We start from the raw sequence: 19,542 nt of genomic DNA, 5'->3' as shown, positions 1-19,542 counted from the left end.
GAATGTTGCAAGAAGATTATTATTTATTCTCAGGTGGAAAACGCAGCTGTGAGAGGATTGCGATGTCATGGATGCACAATAAAACGATCGTCCCTTGTGTTGACGACGAGCATACCTGCCCTCACTTTCCTTGTAGTCCGACATCGGGCCACCGTCACGTTCGAATGCCCTGTAAGTCTGGACAGTGTAAGATTCGAGCAGCTGGCAAATGAAAACGCACAATGTGGCCCCTTTCAAACTCGGTCAGGTGCTGATAACGCTGACTCATACGAGTACATGGCGTCTCTGTATCCTTCCCAGTGATCGCTCTATACCTGACGCTGTTCACGCCCTTTACAGACCCTACAAGACCTGGTAACACTAACCTTCCATGGTGACCTTCCTACCTGTAACATAAAATTGCAACTCGAATCATTTACATAGTTACCGATTATGTGTAGATTTATAATGTTATGTACACATCTGATTATATCTTCTAGATGCTTCATGTTTATTGTCAGGCAAAGTATTTCGTTGCCTCCTTCGTATAGCCGAAAATAACTGTTTGTCGTTATAGATAACATTTTTATTTAGGAAAACATTACTTCGCGGTTTCTTGACTGAAGAGCAGTTGATTTTTTGTCCATAGGGGGCAAAGACTTTTGTTTTCTTCCAGACTTGAACTATTGCTGCTGTTTTTAGATATTGCCTTACTCCTAGACAGTTCCAGTGGGACAATGAGTTCTATGAGCATGTTCACGGTGTTGCAATGGGTAGCAAATTGGGTCCTGCAATCACTAATTTTCATATATAAAAATTATACCATTAACTCTAAAATGGTAGGTAAGAAACCATCACAATGGTATCGGTATATTAATGATTTGGTCGTCTAGTAAAAGAAGTGGGACGGTGGCGAAATAGTGCGAAAGTGGTAAGGTGAGCCCTCTGCCAGCCACGTAAGTGTGAATTAGAGTATTCACGCAGATGTAGACGTAGAAAAAAGTAAATGGAACTCTGCAACCAAATAATAGTTGCCCAAAGGACAAGGATGAGAAGAATTCAATTTCTCTCCCTTTTATCTAAACAGTAACTGATTATTCGTACAGATTTTACAAAAATATTACATCAGACCGAATTTTAGACCAACAAAGATAATATGAATGTCAAGTCCTCAGATCTGTAAGACATAATCTTCCTCCTCTCTTTGCATGCAGATTGTATAAAACTGCATGTACGTGTGATAAGGTCTACATTGGAAACACAAAGAAGCATTAATACACGTCTGAAGGAACACAAAAATCTTTGCCGACTGGGAAAAGTAGAAACATCATCCGTAACAGAGCATGTTCTCAGCGAGGATACCATGAATTGAAGTTTTCTGAAACCAACATTGTATCTGTAATGACGGACTACTATCAACGGATATACACAGGAGGCATGTCAGTAGCTCTACAGAAACTATCAAAGAATTATATCTCCCGATCACATGTAAACTTCTACCAAACCCACTTTCTCTCTTCAACGTCCAACCCACCACCCGGCAAGGCTCACAATCAGGAGCACCTCTGAAGGTGCCCAACGTAGCTTTGGAGGAAACGTCGGGAACGAAAAAGCTCTCCACAGTATTCTATCCAGTAAAAGACTTTTCATCTGTCAATAATTACTGCAACGTACGTCATTTCGAACATAGTTACTGTGTTACTGAATTCATGCCTAGATCTGCCTCTAAAACTCCGCCCCCTGCCCCACCTCCACTTCCCTCAATCACCAAAATGAAGATTTCTTGATGTCTAAGGATGTTTGCTACCTATCACTCACTTCTTTTGGTCAAGTCGTGCCGTAAATTAGGGTTTTTCTGTGAGGAGGTACTGCCCGTCTAACATTCAGCATTTTCTGTAACACCGCGTTTCAAAAGACTGTATTCTCTTCTTTCCAGAACTACTTATCGACCACTGTTTACTTTCGTATAGGGCTGCACTCTAAACAGATGCCTTCAGAAAGGTTTCGGGTAAGCACTTGTGTTAATACCAGGATTTCGCCTCTGCTATGGTTTTGGCCTTGCGCTTTTTCTTGTGGAGATATAGTCCTTTACACGGACATTTCAGTCGCTGTTTCGTGTACTTTGTTAGTTACTTTCTGATTTTGCCTGTAAATTTATTTTCTAGATTTAGAAATATTTCTCTGAAAACTACTTTCCGTCTTTTTGGTGTAATATCGTCTTTCTGTTGAAAAAAATGGCTCTGAGCACTATGGGACTTAACTTCTGCCGTCATTAGTCCCCTAGAACTTAGAACTAGTTAAACCTAACTAACCTAAGGACATCACACACATCCATGCCCGAGGCAGGATTCGAACCTGCGACCGTAGCGGTCGCGCGGTTCCAGACTGTAGCGCCTAGAACCCCTCAGCCACTCCGGCCGGCTTTCTGTTGAAGTTCCATAGAATTTAGCCCTACAAATCTTTATTGGGAAGACAAACGTGGTTGCAGAGAAACTCGATTTAATTTACAGTTTATGGTCCTTCCTTCGGCTTCGACCCATAGTCAGCTATTGTGATGGATGGTAATCAGAGCAGTGTTTGTTTATCTTCCTCTCTCTTCTTGATTCGTTGTAGGAAAGGTTGCATATATTGCGACTTTACTGAAAATTTTGATATCTTTCTCAAATTATTGATGGAATTATTGAATATCAGTATCCTTCGATCACAGATTAAAACTGGCGTACGAGTATGGACAAATGTTTGAGGACTAGCACAGATTGTCTTTTCGTAAGATACTGTTTTCACTTGGGCTTAATATAGTCCAAATTCTCGAAGAAGTCGAGTTCAGTCGGGTTTCAGAGAGAGAGTAAGTCCATAAAATGATATTTCGATGGCTACAAAGAATCGAGCTCCAGAGTGTTATATTCATCTTGAAGGAGGTTTGGTAGTTTGAAGGGAAGACATTGAATTTCATTGTTACTATGTGCTGCATTGAATAACTGATATACTCGTTAGCTGTAAATAAAGGTCTGTGCAGCGGAAGTATGGTCATCCTTTTCCCCTCCGCTTGCCATCAACTGCAGTTCGGGATTCGCAGAATCGCATCACGTGACATTTGGGACTGTGTTGGACTCTCTTGTTACGTGTGCGGCATAGGACGTTTTAAATGCTTCAGGAAGTTTCGAGTGAAATAAGGTCACAGTGCTGTCCTTTCGGCTGCAGTTTTCGAGGGCACAATAAGGAGAAATTTTATAGGATTGCTGCCGAAGCCGGAAACGTAGACGGGGTTGTATGTAAGCGTAGGCTTCCGCGGCCGTTGTCTTCTTCAATAAAATTCTTCAGGGTATCAGACCGCATCGTCATAATTTAAAATGCGCCAACGTTTCGGCCAGCGTTGCAGCTAGTCTTCATCAGGGCCTTACGTTAACTGCTAAATGAACACACTTGATTCCTTAAATAGCTGCACGAGAAAACCGTGTCGTTACTTGATTGGCTGTAAAAGGAGGAGGAGGAGGGGTGAAAGGAATGTTTTATTGGTGTTTCCTTTATTATCTGTCATTGGCTGAAATAGCTGTTTTCTATTGGTCTTTATATTAATCCACACCATTGGAGGAGACGGACGAATAGCGAACAGGTGATGGCTGTGACGTCACACTGTTTCCATGCTGTCCAGAAGCCGGCTGCGGCGTGCCATTGCTTTGTGTGCTCGCGACCACTACTGCGGCTCTCCGCGTGTCTGCACAGAGCATTGCTGTGTTACCATATGTACAAGGGGTCACCGAACGTATTGGCAAAATTCTACGAAAAGCCGACATCAAACCAATTTTCCGAAGCAGAAACAAAATATCAGACATGCTCGGTTCTACCAAGGATGCAGTTGACAAACTACACACAGCTGGCGTGTATGAAATTGGTTGTGCGTGTGGATTAGTCTACATAGGTGAGACGGGACGTCCGATTAGCACAAGGCTCTCGGAACATGAAAGATATATCCGCCTGAAACAACACACTAAGTCAGCAGTGGCGGAACACCGAGACGAGTGCGGGAAACCAATATTTTTTCAAGAAGCCCGCGTCCTGGCGAAACAGCCACTCACTTTCAAAAGAAAGATTAGAGAGGCGATAGAAATAGCCAAAAGACCCACCAACATGAATAGAGAGGACGGGTACAAGCTTCCGAGGTCCTGGCTGCCTGCAATAGCAGGGCTACGGAGCGGCGGCAGAGCCGTGGCGGCCCATGCAGACACGCGGAGAGCCGCAGTAGTGGTCGCGAGCACACAAAGCAATGGCACGCCGCAGCCGGCTTCTGGACAGCATGGAAACAGTGTGATGTCACAGCCATCACCTGTTCGCTATTCGTCCGTCTCCTCCAATGGGGTGGATTAATATAAAGACCAATAGAAAACAGCTATTTCAGCCAATGACAGATAATAAAGGAAACACCAATAAAGCATACCTTTCACCCCTCCTCCTCCTCCTTTTACAGCCAATCAAGTAACGACACGGTTTTCTCGTGCAGCTATTTAAGGAACCAAGTGTGTTCATTTAGCAGCTTTCTCTCCCGCCGTCCTTCCTATGTCACCATCCATAACACCGATTCCTACACCTTTTTCCCCTCCGCCGGTGTGCCCCAAGGCTCCGTCCTCTCCCCCCTTCTGTACCTGTTGTACACGGCGGACATGCCACCGCCGTCACCCCCCATCCACCTTCTCCAGTTTGCCGATGACACCGCCTTCCTTGCCCTTGCCCCCACCCTGCAACGTTCTCAACGCCTTCTCCAATCCCATCTTGACCGGTTCACCGCTTGGTGCAACCAGTGGTTGCTCAAGGTCAATCCTTCCAAAACCCAGGCGATCATTGTAGGCAAAACCACCCCTTCCTTCCGCCTCCTTGATTTCTATCTCACCGTCTATGGCCGTCCCATCGCCCTCACTCCCACCCTTAAGTACCTTGGCGTCACCCTCGACCGTCGCCTCTCCTGGACTCCCCATCTCCAGACAATCCAAGCCAAGGCACATTCCTGCCTCCGTCTCCTCAAGCTCCTTTCCGGCCGCACGTGAGGTCTGGACCCCTCCACCATCCTCCATACCTATAAATCCCTCATCCGCCCTATCCTTTGTTATGCCCATCCAGCATGGATCTCCACTCCCCCTACCTTTTATAAATCCCTCCAAATCCTGGAACGCCATGCTCTCCGCCTCGCCTACCGCATCCGTCTCCCCTCCCCCACACGGATCCTGTATGATCTCATCCCCTTCCCCCACCTCCTCCTTTTCCTTGAAAGGATACGGATCCTGTACACCTCCCGTAAACTTGATCCTCCTCACCCGCTCGTCTCCCCGCTCCTCTCCCACCCCCGCCCGCTGCCGCGCCTGTATTCCCACGTCCCGCCCGGTCTCCATCTCTCCACCCTCCTTACCCTCTCCCAAGGTGGCTTCCGCCAGCTCCCTCTCCCTGATTATGCCCTCCTCCCCTCCATCTACCCCTCCTACCAACTTTGATCCTCACAACCTCCTCCTGTACTTACTCCTCTGGGCACCCTCCCTCCCTTCTCTCCCTTTTCCCTCCCTCCTCCTTTTCTCGTCCCTCGTCCTCCGGGCCTCCCCTCCCCTGTCCCTATCCTCCTGTCCCCGTCTCCTAAGCCGTGGCATCCTCTTTTCCTCCCCTCTCCCCCTCCTCACCCCTGTTCCCCTCTTGGCAGGTCCCCGGACTCGCACACGCTCAGTGGACATTCGCGCGCCGGAGATCACCGCCATCAGTGTATCGTGTGTGCCGTCATGTTTAGTGTTCAGTTTCGCTGTCACGCTCCATTGTTCACCAGTGACTTCGTCTTCTTCAGTGTTTGTGCGTCGGGTCTCCAGTTCATAGTGTGGATTGTCATCAAGAGTGAACGGCTTCTTGTGCTTTTACGTTCTTGTGTCTCCTATTTTTTCCCGCCGTTTTTCTAAGTGATGTCTCTTCTTTGTTTATCTCCATGTACTCTCTTCGGCTGAAGAGCGGCGTATTGTGCTGCTGCCAGCCTACCTGGTTGTTCAGGTATCAAAATTACAATAAAGTAAAAAAAAAAAAAATTCATTTAGCAGCATCAGAGGGTTGGATCCCCTCATTCAAAGGCGTCCGACTGCAAAGCCTGGGCTACTCTCAGGTTGGAATCTCCGTCTTCGAAGTTTGTGTCTGTCTGTCTGTCTGCTCGTCTGCCCGTCTGCCCGCCGCTTACTGCTGTAGCTGTTCGTTCGTTCGTTCGTCCGTCCGTCCGTCCGCCTGCCTGCCTGCTCGCTGTCCGTCGCCGCCGCTACCGCTGCTGCCTGCAGTCCGTCCGTCCGTCCGTCTGTTCGCCGCCGCCGCCATCGCCGCCAGCCGGTTCTCGCCGCCGCCGCCGCCGCCGCCGTCGCCGCCGTCTTCGTCTTCCTCCGTCTTCGTCTTCCTCCGTCCTCGTCTTCCTCCGTCTTTGTCTTCGTCTTCGTCTGTCCCCTGTTTGTGTCCTTTCCTTCTGTGCGTTATAGTTTCTCCCTGACGTCATGTCCACCCCCACCACCACCGCCACCTCTACCACCACCGCCATAGTTTACACTTCCCCTTCCGCCGCCTCCACCACTATAACGTGGTGTGCCCAGTCCCATCCCCCTCCTTCCATCCCACCTCTTCTCACTCTCCCTTCGCCCTCGCTCTTTGTCGCCCCCTCTCCAGCTTCTTCCTCCCGCTCCTCTCGATCTGATCCTTTCCCCCCACTCCCCCAGCCTGTCACTGCAGCTCCGGCTAGGATGGTGGCCCGTCGGGCCACCGTCCATGCCCAGCTCTCCCCGTCGCCTTCGCCATCACCGCCGCCACCGCCACCATCACCGTCACCGTCACCATCTCCGGCGCCGACTCCAGCTCCGGGACCTGCCACTCCCCATCACATTCCAGTTGTTCCCATCCCCCACACCTCCTCCGCCGCCGTCAAGCGCCCCAGTGGCACCCCTGCCTCGTCTGCTCCAAAAAAGGCTCCGCCTCATCCCCCTTCCCCCACCTTTGATGCCATGGATGTCTCCCCGCCCGTCCCTGCCCCCTCCTCCTCCTCCTCTACCCCCTCCTCCTACCACAACCTCCTCTCCCGTCCCGATCCCTCCCTCCTTGAAGCCCGGAACCTCACCCTCTTCCTTGGCCAGAATTGTCCTGGAGCCCCCATCTCCCTCCTCACTCCTCGCCGTAATTCGGTACTCATCTCCTCCCCCAGCCTTACCCTCCACACAGACCTCCTTTCCCGCATCCCTGTCACCCGCTTTGACCCTCATGCCTCTCTCACCCCTGCTCCCTCGCCACCTCCCTCCCACCAACCCTAACCTCCATGTCGCCCGCCGACCCTCACCGCCGTGATCACTCGCCTCAGTCCAGTGATCACGGAGGAGGAGGTGTTGGCGGAGCTTCAGGCCCATCCCCATCTGGAGGTGCGTGCGGTTCGCCGGATCCATAACGCTGCCGGCCCCACCCGCCTTATGTGGTTTTTTTCTGAGCACTCCCCCTCCATAGACTGTCTCCTGAAGGAGGGTGCCCTCCTTTTTAACCAGCGTTATAAGGTTGACCCCTCCCGTTCCCCTCCTCAATCCCTGCACTGCCAGAGGTGTCTGCGCTATGACACACACCCCACAGCTGAGTGCCGCGAGGCCCCCACCTGCCCGCATTGTAAGCAAGCGCACTTCCTCAGGCAGTGCCCTAACCTCCAATCCCCTCCTTCCTGCAATACCTGCAATCTCCCCCATCCCACCTACTCCCAAAAGTGTAACGCCCGACCCCCTCCGACCACTCCTGAACTCACTGTCCCTGTCCATCCCCTGGACGCCCCCACCCCTCCTGGCAATTCCCTTCGTCCCCCCCCCCCCCCACCGCTGAGGACATCATCAGGTTCATCACCATCGTCCTCCAAAATGTTCATCCCTTTCAGCGCCCCCACACCCTCCAGCAGATCTCCCTTGCCGCCCGTTCCATATTCCAACTCAAGATGTACGCCACCTACTCCAACAACCAGCCCCATTTCACCTTCTCCCGTCTTGACACCCTCGTCTAAATCCCTGTCATGGCGCGACAGCAACATATTCTTTTCAACAATATCCGCTCCCTCTCCGCCAACAAGAACCTCTTCCTGGACACCCTTGCCACCCACCGCGTGGATGCCTTCCTCCTCAATGAAACCTTCCTCCAACCCCACCACTCCATCCACACCTCACCCTATCTCCTCCACCGCTCCGATAACCCCCTCCCAATTGCGCGTGGCGGAGTTGCCATTGGTCACCACCGCCAGATCCCCGTTCGGCTCCAACCTCTCCTTCCCGACCCCACCGAACACCTGATCCTTAGTCTCTTCTTCCCCGGCCTTACCGTTACCTGCGCCACCATCTATGTCCGCCCTAACGCCCCTACTCCCTTCGACTTCCTCTCCCACATTGACCGTACCTTCTCCTCCTACGTGATCGCCGCCGACCTCAACATCCATAGTCGTTCCGCCGCCCAGTTACGGCAGTGGCATCGGTTCCTCTCCTCCCTTCAAGGCGACCTCATCCCCATCCCCCAGCACACCCGTCCCGAATCCAACTCCACTCCTGATGTTATCCTCTCCTCCCCCAACCTCCTTGGCCGCATAACGGTGGATGTCCTGGAGCCTATTGGTAGCGACCATCTCCCTGTCCTCCTCACCGTTTCAGACGCTCGTCGCCCTCGCCCCGACCCCCATACTGACCCTCCCCCTAAGTATGTCCACGAATGTTCCCATGCCGACTGGAATGCCTACCAGGATACCCTTTCCACCCAGGTCGATAGCCACCCCTTCACCTACCACCACCCTGACGATGTCACCCATGCTGTCTCCTTTCTCCAGCAGACCTTGTCTGAGGCCGTGGAGGCCCACGTCCCTACTGTCGCCATCCACCCCCACCGTCCTACCTTACCCCCACAGGCCGTTCTCCTCCTCCATGAATCCCGTCGTCTCTACCGTGCCTTCCTCCGCACGCGTGACCCGGACACACTACGACGCCACCGGCAACTCCAGCGACACATTTGTAATTTGCTCGCGGGTAAGAAACGCCGGGACTGGCGACAGACATGCACCCGTTTAAATGCTACCCTACCTATCAACTCGTCCAAGTTCTGGTCGGCCTTCTGTCGCCTTACCGGAACTAAACCCTCCCCCTATTATCCTCTTCTCCATGATGATCACCCTTTCCCTGACACCCTTAGTAAGGCCAATCACTTTGCCTCCTACCTCTCCGATGTGTTTTCCATCCCCGATGATCCCCAGTTCGATTACTCCCTCTTCCCGGATGTCCGCGATCGAACTGACACCTCCGTCCCTCCCCTCGCTCCTGGTTTCCTGGCGAGAGGGTGTTATTGTCCCCATTTTGAAGCCCGGTGCGGACCCACTGACGGTGGACAGCTATCGTCCCATTACCCTCACCAACGTTTTGTGCAAATTGCTCGAACGTATGGTGGGGCGGCGTTTGTGTTGGGTCCTTGAGTCGCGCGGTCTCCTCGCTCCATCCCAGGGTGGCTTCCGTCGGGGCCGGTCTGCCACGGACAATTTGGTGCGGCTGGAATCTGCAGTCCGTATGGCCTTTGCCCGACGTCAGCATCTCGTTGCTGTATTTTTCGATCTGTGGAAGGCGTATGACACCACATGGCGGCCATCACATCTTCGCCACGTTGCATGAGTGGGGTCTTTGTGGTCGGCTCCCGGCTTTTCTTCAAACCTTTTTATTGCGCCGCTCTTTCCGGGTGCAAGTCGGTGCCACCTCTAGTTCATCTTATATACAGGAAAATGGGGTCCCGCAGGGCTCAGTGTTGAGCGTCTCCTTATTTCTAGTGGCCATTAATGGTCTGGCTGCAGCAGTGGGGTCGTCGGTGTCTCCTTCTTTGTATGCCGACGACTTCTGCATCTCATTTAGCTCCACGACTACGGGAGTCGCCGACCGCAGGCTGCAAGTCGCCGTTCGCAAGGCAGCATTATGGGCTCTGACTCATGGTTTTCAGTTCTCTGCAGCCAAGACTCGAGTTATGCACTTCTGCAGGCGTCGGACAGTCCACCCTCATCCTGAACTTTACCTCGACGGCCACCTGCTTGAAGTGGTGGACACTTGCCGCTTCTTGGGACTCGTGTTTGATGCCTGGCTCACATGGGTTCCTCATGTTACTCAGCTGAAGCAAAAATGCTGGCGGCACCTCAACGCCCTCCGCTGCCTTAGCCACACGTCTTGGGGTGCAGATCGCTGCACGCTGCTGCGATTGTACAGAGCCCTTGCGCAGTCCCGGCTTGATTATGGGTGCCTGGCCTATGGGTCTGCATCACCCTCAGTGTTGAAGGTGTTAGACCCCATACACCACTGTGGGGTTCGGCTTGCAACTGGCGCTTTTCGTACCAGCCCCGTAGATAGTCTACTGGTGGAGGCTGGGGTTCCCCCGCTGCGGATTCGCCGCCATCGACTGCTCGCCGACTATGCTGTCCACGTGCATTGCTCGCCAGACCATCCCAATCGTCGCTTGCTTTTCCCTGCCATGGTCCTCCATCTGCCTGAATGGCGACCTAGGTCTGGGCTTTCCGTAGCTGTCCGTGTCCAGTCCCTGCTGTCAGAACTGGGGTTATTCCCTCTTCTGCCTCCCTTCCGGGTCCGTACACCTACGCCTCCCTGGTGTTTGTCCCGGCCGTCCGTCCGTCTGGATTTGGCACAGGGACCTAAGGACTCGGTTCCGCCTGTGGCCCTCCGTCGCCGTTTTCTTGCACTCCTCGAATCATTTCCGGGCTGTGAGCCTGTCTACACTGATGGTTCCCTGGTTGATGGTCGCACTGCCTACGCTTTTGCTCACGCTGCCCATGTTGAGCAACGCTCCTTGCCGGCTGGCTGCAGTATTTTTACTGCAGAGCTGATGGCCATCTTGCGCGCTCTTGAGCATATGCGTTTCTGCTCAGGTAGGTCCATCGTCATCTGCAGTGACTCCCTGAGCAGCCTTCAGGCCATCGACCGCTGCTATCCCTCTTCTCCTCTGGTGTCCTCTATTCAGGAGTCTGTTTCCGCCATTGCCCGTTCTGGACGTTCGGTGGTCTTGGTTTGGACGCCAGGTCATGTTGGCATCCCGGTGAACGAATGTGTTGACAGGCTGGCCAAAGGGGCGCTCGATGCCCCAGCTTTGGAGATCGGCCTTACGGCTCCCGATCAGCAGCTGGTGTTGCACCGTAAGGTGCTTGGGATGTGGTCTGCTGAGTGGCGAGGCTTGACAATGCCTAATAAACTGCGGGCTGTCAAGGAGACGACCGATGTGTGGCGCTCCTCCCTGCGGTCTTCTCGCAGGGACTCTGTTATCCTGTGTCGGCTCCGCATCGGCCACACATACCTGACGCACGGCCATCTTTTGCGTCAGGAGGATCCCCCCCTGTGTCGGTGTGGGTCCCGGCTGACGCTCGCCCACATTTTATTGGAGTGTCCCCGACTGCGCACCCTTCGGCAGTCTTTTAATTTCCCGGGCACCTTGCCTTTGATTTTATACGACGATGCCTCCATGGCTGACAATGTTTTACATTTTATCCGTGCTAGTCCTTTTTATGGATCCATTTAGGGGGGGTCCTGCACTTTTCCATTTCTGTGTCTTTTGTCCTCGCGTCTCTCCATATTTGTTGCTGTTTTGGTGTCTCATCGGATGGTTGACTCTTTCCCTTTTTTGTTGTCGTGGTCAGTCAACCAGTCTCCGGCCATCTTCTTTTCTTCTGTCTGGTGTTCGTCTGTACTCTTCTTTTCTGTAGTGTTCGTTGCCTAATTTGTGTTCTTTAGCACCTGGGGGGGGGGGGGGCAGTCTCCTTCCCCTTGGGGTTTTATCTGCTCTGCGACTTTGTCTCACTTGTTTTTGGAATGGGGGACTGATGACCTTAGCTGTTTAGTCCCCCTTAAACATCCCAACAACCACCACCACCACCTGGTTTCCAGTACTTGGACAATATTGCACACATGGAACTCAATGCCCCTATCACTACACAGGATCTCATTGCTACACTCCGCACAAAACGCAACACCGCTCCTGGTCACGATCGTGTCACCTACCGTCACCTTCGTGAAGCTCCTGTCTCTTTCCTCTCCACCCTGGCTAGGCTCTACAATGTAGTCCTGTCCACCGGTTACTACCCCGACCTGTGGAAAACCTCCCGTATCCTCATGTTCCTTAAACCTGGCAAACCGCCGTCCGCCGTCTCCTCCTACCGTCCCATCAGCCTTACCTCGGTCTTCAGCAAGGTCCTGGAATCTATCCTCACCTGACGCATCCACCAGCATCTCCGCCAGCACCGTCTCCTTCCCGTTACCCAGTGTGGCTTTCGGCCGTCCTTCTCTTCCGCCGACCTTCTCCTTCACCTCACTCATCTCCTTTCCGAACAGCTTAATTCCCGTCGCTCCGCAATCTTCCTCTCCCTGGACCTCGAACGTGCATATGACCGCGTATGGCATCCCGGTCTCCTCTTCAAGCTCCAAACCTTCGCCCTTCCCATTAACTACGTCCGTCTGATCGGCTCCTTTCTCTCCCGCCGTCCTTCCTATGTCACCATCCATAACACAGATTCCTACACCTTTTTCCCCTCCGCCGGTGTGCCCCAAGGCTCCATCCTCTCCCCCCTTCTGTACCTTTTGTACACGGCGGACATGCCGCCGCCGTCAGCCCCCGTCCACCTTCTCCAGTTTGCCGATGACACCGCCTTCCTTGCCCTTGCCCCCACCCTACAGCGCTCCCAACACCTTCTCCAATCCCATCTTGACCGGTTCACCGCTTGGTGCAACCAGTGGTTGCTCAAGGTCAATCCCTCCAAAACCAAGGCGATCATTGTAGGCAAAACCACCCCTTCCTTCCGCCTCCTTGATTTCTATCTCACCATCTATGGCCGTCCTATCACCCTCACTCCCACCCTTAAGTACCTTGGCGTCACCCTCGACCGTCGCCTCTCCTGGACTCCCCACCTCCGGACAATCCAAGCCAAGGCACGCTCCCGCCTCAGTCTCCTCAAGCTCCTCTCTGGCCGTACGTGGGGTCTGGACCCCTCCACCATCCTCCACACCTATAAGTCCCTCATCCACCCTATCCTTTGTTATGCCCATCCGGCTTGTATCTCCACCCCCCCTACCTTTTATAAATCCCTCCAAATCCTTGAACGTCATGCTCTCCGCCTCGCCTATCGCATCCGTCTCCCCTCCCCCACGCGGATCCTGTACACTCTCATCCCCTTCCCCCACCTCCTCCTTTTCCTTGAAAGGATATGGATCCTGTACACCTCCCGCAAACTCGATCCTCCTCACCCTCTCGTCTCCCCGATCCTCTCCCACCCCCGCCCGCTGCCGCGCCTGTATTCACACATCCCACCCGGTCTCCATCTCTCCACTCTCCTTACCCCCTCCCAAGGTGGCTTCCGCCAGCTCCCCCTCCCTGATGATGTCCTCCTCCCCTCCATCTACCCCTCCTATCAACTTTGTCCCTGCCCCACCCCCCACTTCCGGTGTCCTTTCCTTTGGGCACCCTCCCTCCCTTCTCTTCCCATCCCTTCTCTTTCCTTTTCCCACGTCCCCTCCCTCCGCCCCTCTTCCCCCGGGTTTCCCCTCCCCCTTCCTCCCTCCCCCCTTTCTCCCGTGCCCGTGGCATCTCTGCTCTCCCCTCTCGCTCTCCCACTCCCCTTCGTCCTCCTCCTCTCTTGGCAGGTCCCTGGACTCGCACACGCATAGTGAACATTCGCGCGCCGGAGATCATCGACATCAGTATCTCGTGTGTGTGCTTCGTTTTGTGTTTCGTGCAGTTACGACTCCACTGTTCACATGTGCCATCGACGTTCTCCGTGTTTTGTGCGCCGTGTCCACAAGTGTTAGTGTTTTTATCGTCCAACGTGAACGGCTGCATGTTTATTGTTTTTTTGTACCTCCATTTTTTGCCCGCCGTTTTTTGTATTGTCTGTATCACCTCTGTGTCATGTTATTGTTCCACTTAAGGCTGAAGAGCAGCGTAATGTGCTGCTGCCAGCCCGCCTGTATAGGTGATTAAAATTACAATAAAGGAAAAAAAAAATTCATTTAGCAGTTAACGTAAGGCCCTGATGAAGGCTAGCTGCAACGCTGGCCGAAACGTTGGCGCATTTTAAATTATGACGATGCGGTCTGATGCCCTGAAGAATTTTATTGAAGTAGACGGGGTTGTTTGGAACATCAAGCAAAAGCGATGTACAGCTGAGCCGACACAACTGATTATCATTTCGTAGTCACTATCACATTCTTGGAAGCTACTCTATGCTTTCCTCGTTCGTTTACGTGCGTTTACGGTGTCACTACCGCAAACAAAGAAGTAAAAAGTGAAACGAAAACATAAAGCACGAAGGAACGTAACCAGAAGAGCACAGTCGATTTTTTAATCTTCGATACTTTACAGCTGTTTCCATACCACACTAATCAATTTTAAAAACAACTTCTCGGTACAATAATTTCAACAAACAATGGTCGTTGTTACACATTAAACATAACGAAAATTACACGTTACAGTGTTTAGGTAAGGTCACATTTCTTGAACAGATTATATTTCCAAACGTTGTAAAGTATAATCGACAATCGTTGTTTCTGGTAAACAGCACTGATCTTTATGCAGCATAAATGTGGATTTTACGTCCGTTCGTGTTCTAATAGTTTGAAAGGACGAAGATTAAGTGTTTAAGGTCCCGCCGACAACGAGATCGTTAGAGACGGCGCCCAAGTTCCGGTAAGGAAGGATGAGTAAGGAAATGAGCCGTGCTCTGCATTTGCTTTACGTCATTTAGGAAAACCACGGAGAACCGAAATCTGAATAGCCAGATGGGGATTTGAACCATAGTCCTCCAGAACATTGTGTTAACCACTTGCCGGCCGAAGTGGCCGTGCGGTTAAAGGCGCTGCAGCCTGGAACCGCAAGACCGCTACGGTCGCAGGTTCGAATCCTGCCTCGGGCATGGATGTTTGTGATGTCCTTAGGTTAGTTAGGTTTAACTAGTTCTAAGTTCTAGGGGACTAATGACCTCAGCAGTTGAGTCCCATAGTGCTCAGAGCCATTTGAACCATTTTTTTGTTAACCACTTCGCTACCTGGCATGGTAAATTGTTTAAGAGCATAATTAAAATGAAACAATGACTAGAAATGAAGTCTTGTTTTAATTTAGCGTAAGTATGCTTTTGTCACCACTTTCTGGAGGTTTTTTTTTTCCCAACGTTTAGAAGAAAGATAATTTCAGTGATCTGCGAATAACATATGAAGGCCTAACAATGACAGTGTAGTCGACATATGCATGTGTGCGTATCAGCTATTACGGAAGGAAATTTGTGAATGATTCGTGCTTGTTTGGTGCAACTGTATGGACGATACTGTTCATTGCATGCTCGTTATCCGGTAAGCATTCATGTTTTGCAGAGCTCTTTGTTTCAGTAGGAAGTAATGACAAAAATACGGCAATATCACTACATAACGAGCTCGCCGCCAATCCGTTGGCCGAGCGGCTCTAGGCGCTTCAGTCTGGAACCGCGTGACCTCTACGGTCGCAGGTTCGAATCCTGCCTCGGGCATGGCTGTGTGTGATGTCCGTAGGTTAGTTAGGTTTAAGTAGTTCTAAGTTCTAGGGACTGATGACCTCAGCTGTTAAGTCCCATAGTGCTCAGAGCCAGCCAGCCAATCCGTGAAGGCCCAAGAGATGTCTGTTGGCCGTCATATCATCATCTGCCTTGCGGCGACATGTCAATGTGCTAGGGAGGAGCATGTGATCAGGACACCGTCTTCCCGGCCGTTTTGCAGACTTTCCAGACCATGGAGCCGCTGCTAAACAAGTAGCTGCTCAGATGGCGTCCATGAAGTTGAGTACACCCCATAAAAGTCCTCCCTTACAGGAAACATTCTTGGTAGTACCAGAAATAGAACCTGGGCCCTCTGCTTTGAAGTCATCTACACTGACAACTCAGCTACGAAAACGGTCTCGTATTACCACGTACACAGTATATAATGTAGGTGCACCACGATTATCTCACTGCAATAAATGAAAGGTTACGAAAGCAGTGTAACAAGAAACCTTGCCAGAGAAAAGCTTTTAAGCTGATCTGTTAAACAAACTTTGCTGCTGGAAAAGCATGGTTGCTGTACCACTAACTGGTTTTTAGGCATGAGTGTGTGTGTGTGTGTGTGTGTGTGTGTGTGTGTGTGTGTGTGTGTGTGTGTCTGTGTGCGTATGTGTGTGTGTGTGCGTGTCACGGAAAAGACGAAAAGATTGTTTTCGAAAGGTAAAATCAATGTTAGAAGGTAAGCACCAAAATACTGTAGTAGAATTCGTAACGAATCTTAAAATAAATCACCTAAAAACCAGTTATTGGTACAGGAACGACGCTTCTCCAGCAGCAAGGTTGGTTTAACAGATCAGCTTAGAAGCTTTTCTCTGGCTAGGTTTCTTATTTCATTGCTTTCGTATGCTTTCATTTATTGCAGTGAGATAATCGCTGTGCTTCTACATTATATATATGCGTGTGTGTAAAAAACTGTCTCTTTCAACTTAACATTGGTTACTTTTTACTTTTTTCTGCTGCTGTTGCTTAGTATCCTAGATGAGCAGGTTTAAAGCTACTTAGGAGAATATTGGTATTTGAGCTCGATGTTATACATTAACTGCGAAATCTCTTTGTCGCAGTCAATTAATGACTTCAGTAAGGATACTTGGGTTTATCCTCGTCACAGAAGATATTTTCCTACACTTTTTGCATAGATCTTTTGTTGATGAGGGTTCTAGACGTTCAGTTTGAAGCTACTGCTTTAATTTGTTAATGGGAGAAGTAGTGGAGCACATTTGTTCACTAGAAAGAGCTAAATATGTTGTAGCGGTCAATATAGTATGATGGGCCCTAAATGTCGGCGGCCAGTGGTTTGACCATACTTTCCCTATGCCAAGGTTCCCCAAACTGTGTTCTCGGGGGAAGTGAATAAGTGCTCCTCGAAAAAACTGTTAACAACATGGCGGTTCACCTCCACTCTGTATTTTGACGATACTATTTTTTTAAAAATCATTATGGTTTCCGTATTATTAGTTACGATTTAAAACTGAAGTAATCGTTGACTAAAACAAGTTATTATTGCCCCGCGGTGTAGCCGCGCGGTCTTGGGGGCCTTGCCACGGTTCACGCGACTTCCCCCCTCGGAGGTTCGAGTCCTCCCTCCCGTTCGAGTCCTCCCTCGGGCATGGGTGTGTTGTCCTTAGCGTAAGTTATTTTAAATTGGATTAAGTAGTGATTAAGCTAGGGATCGATGACCTCAGCAGTTTGGTCCCATAGGAACTTATCACAATGTAATGTAAATAGCAAGTTATTCTCATTTTTAAAAGTTTTACTAACCTCCAAAATAAACACGGTATTCCATTAAAGTACCACTATTCTCAAAGTGTTCCATCAGAGAAAAAGTTTGGTGACTCCTGCCCTATACAGAGCTTTGGCTGTACAAGTGGGCGCCACAGTGAATGAGAGTAACAATTACGAAATGGAGGCAGATAGCGGTAGGCCGTGTGATACGGTCTGTGCAGGAGGCGGCTGAGCGCGTCGTTGCTGGGCCCTGTGACGCGCGACTACCTGGTGGAGGGGTCGCTGTTCCTGGCGCAGAGCGAGTCTGTGCTGGTGCTGGGCGGCGCCGACCCCACGTGGAAGCCGGCGCCGGAGGGCGCGCCCGCCGTGGGCCGCGAGCTGCTGCGCCTGCGCCTCGACGCCGGCTGCTGGGAGCACATCGCGCAGCTGCCCGAGCCGCGCCAGCACCACGCCGCCGCCTTCCTCAAGGGGCACGTTTACATCGCTGGTGAGCCACACTGCAAACCTTCTCCATTTCCGCAGTAGCGGCGGGCTACTAGCCGCGCTCTTGGCGCTGGCGGCTACTCAAAGTCCTGGATGTTTTAAAAATAATTTGACGATTTAAAAAAAACATAGCCATTTGTTTAACTAACTACAATGTCGTGACAAAAGTCACGGGATAGCGGTGTGCCCATATACAGATGGCAGTAGTATTGCGTGTACGAGGTACAAAAGGGCAGTGCACTGACACAGCTGTCGTTTGTACTCAGGTGGTCCATGTGAACCATGTTTCCGACGTGATTATGGCCACACGACGGGAATTGACTTTGACCGCAGAATGGTAGTTGGAGCCAGATGCATGGGACATTCCATTTCGAAAATCGTTCGAGAATTCAGTGTTACGAGATCCACAGTGTCAAGAGGTACCGAGAATACTAAATTTCAGGCATTGCCCATCATGCAGCTGTGGCCGAGGGCTTCACTTAACGACCTAGAGCAGTGGCGTTTGAGTAGAGATGTCAGTGCTAACAGACAAGCAACACTGCGTGAAATAATGCAAGAAAACGGCGTGGGACATACGATGTATGTATCCGTTAGGACGGTGCGGCGAAATTTGGAGTTCATGGGCTGCAGTAGTAGAAAACCGACACGAGTGCCTTTGCTGACAGCACGACATCTCATGCAGCGCCTCTCCTGGGCTCGTGTCTATATTGGATGGACCCCAGACGACTGGAAAACCGTGACCTGATCAAATGATGTGATGATGATGATTGGTTTCTGCGGCACTCAACTATGTGGTCATCTGCGCCCGTACAAAGTCCCCAATTTTTACACAGTCCATTTTCTTTTCACAATCCAATCTAGTCACTCTCACAAATGATGATGATGATGAAATGATGAAGACAACAAAAACACCCAGTCCCCGGGCAGAGAAAACCCCAACCCGGCCGCAAATCAATCACTATTTCAATTGGTAAGAGCTGATGGTAGGGTTCGAGAGTGGCACAGGCCCCGCACAGCCATGGACTCACGTTGTCAGCAAGGCACTGTGCAAGCTGGTGGTGGCTCCATAATGGTGTAGGCTGTGTTTACATGGAATCGACTCTGGTCCAACTGGACTACTTGGAGACCATTTGCAGCCCCCCATGAACTTTATGTTCCCAGACAAGGGCGCAAATAGAACATATGACGGGTACCATGGCGCCCAGGGGCGCCGCGTTGGACAGCCCTGTTCTTAAGTAATTAGTCTGTGCTTTTGCTAGCTTGTGGTGAGTTTGGCACTGTGATGAGTTGCATTGTTGCTGTCTGCACGGAAATTGTTTGTCAAAGTTTCCGTTTGAAAATATTACGAATATCTATAACCACTTCCTTTTATTACTCTCTTTTTTTATTTCACGTTACTTATGATACCACATATCACCACAAAGGCACACAGTTTGTTACCTGATTCCACCATGTTTCTCTTCACTCAATCGAAAATAAACATGCCCACACCACTATTGTCACACGTTATTTCTCTCTTTTCATTACTTTCTATTGTCTTTCCTCACAACGACCCGTCTTATATCCTATATCGTAATATCCTATTCCCTACCCTCTCCTCAGTACCATTCCTTTTCTTTCTCTAATTGCCTTAACACACCACTGCCTTGTGGTTGGTCCCGGGAGGGATGAAAGCTAAGGGAGAAAACCCTGAAAGAAAATCTGGAGTGGGGCCCCAAAGGCGGTTGGAAGGCGCACTACGTCCCCTTCCGGCAGCTCCTGCAACCGAA

General features: G+C 51.0%; 1 protein-coding gene across 1 annotated transcript in view; it reads left to right on the top strand.

Annotated features, from left to right (window-relative positions):
• The window catches only part of LOC126450820 (uncharacterized), a 194,513-nt gene that overhangs the window by 146,656 nt on the left and 28,315 nt on the right, over positions 1 to 19,542 (top strand). The window contains exon 14 of the mRNA XM_050091029.1: positions 17,512 to 17,777. Coding sequence (XP_049946986.1) covers positions 17,512 to 17,777 — 266 coding nt within the window. The remainder of the gene's footprint in view (positions 1 to 17,511; positions 17,778 to 19,542) is intronic.

This window comes from Schistocerca serialis, chromosome 1 (genome assembly GCF_023864345.2).
Source record: "Schistocerca serialis cubense isolate TAMUIC-IGC-003099 chromosome 1, iqSchSeri2.2, whole genome shotgun sequence".
NCBI lineage: Eukaryota > Metazoa > Arthropoda > Insecta > Orthoptera > Acrididae > Schistocerca > Schistocerca serialis.
This window is presented reverse-complemented; position numbering and strand designations above follow the sequence as displayed.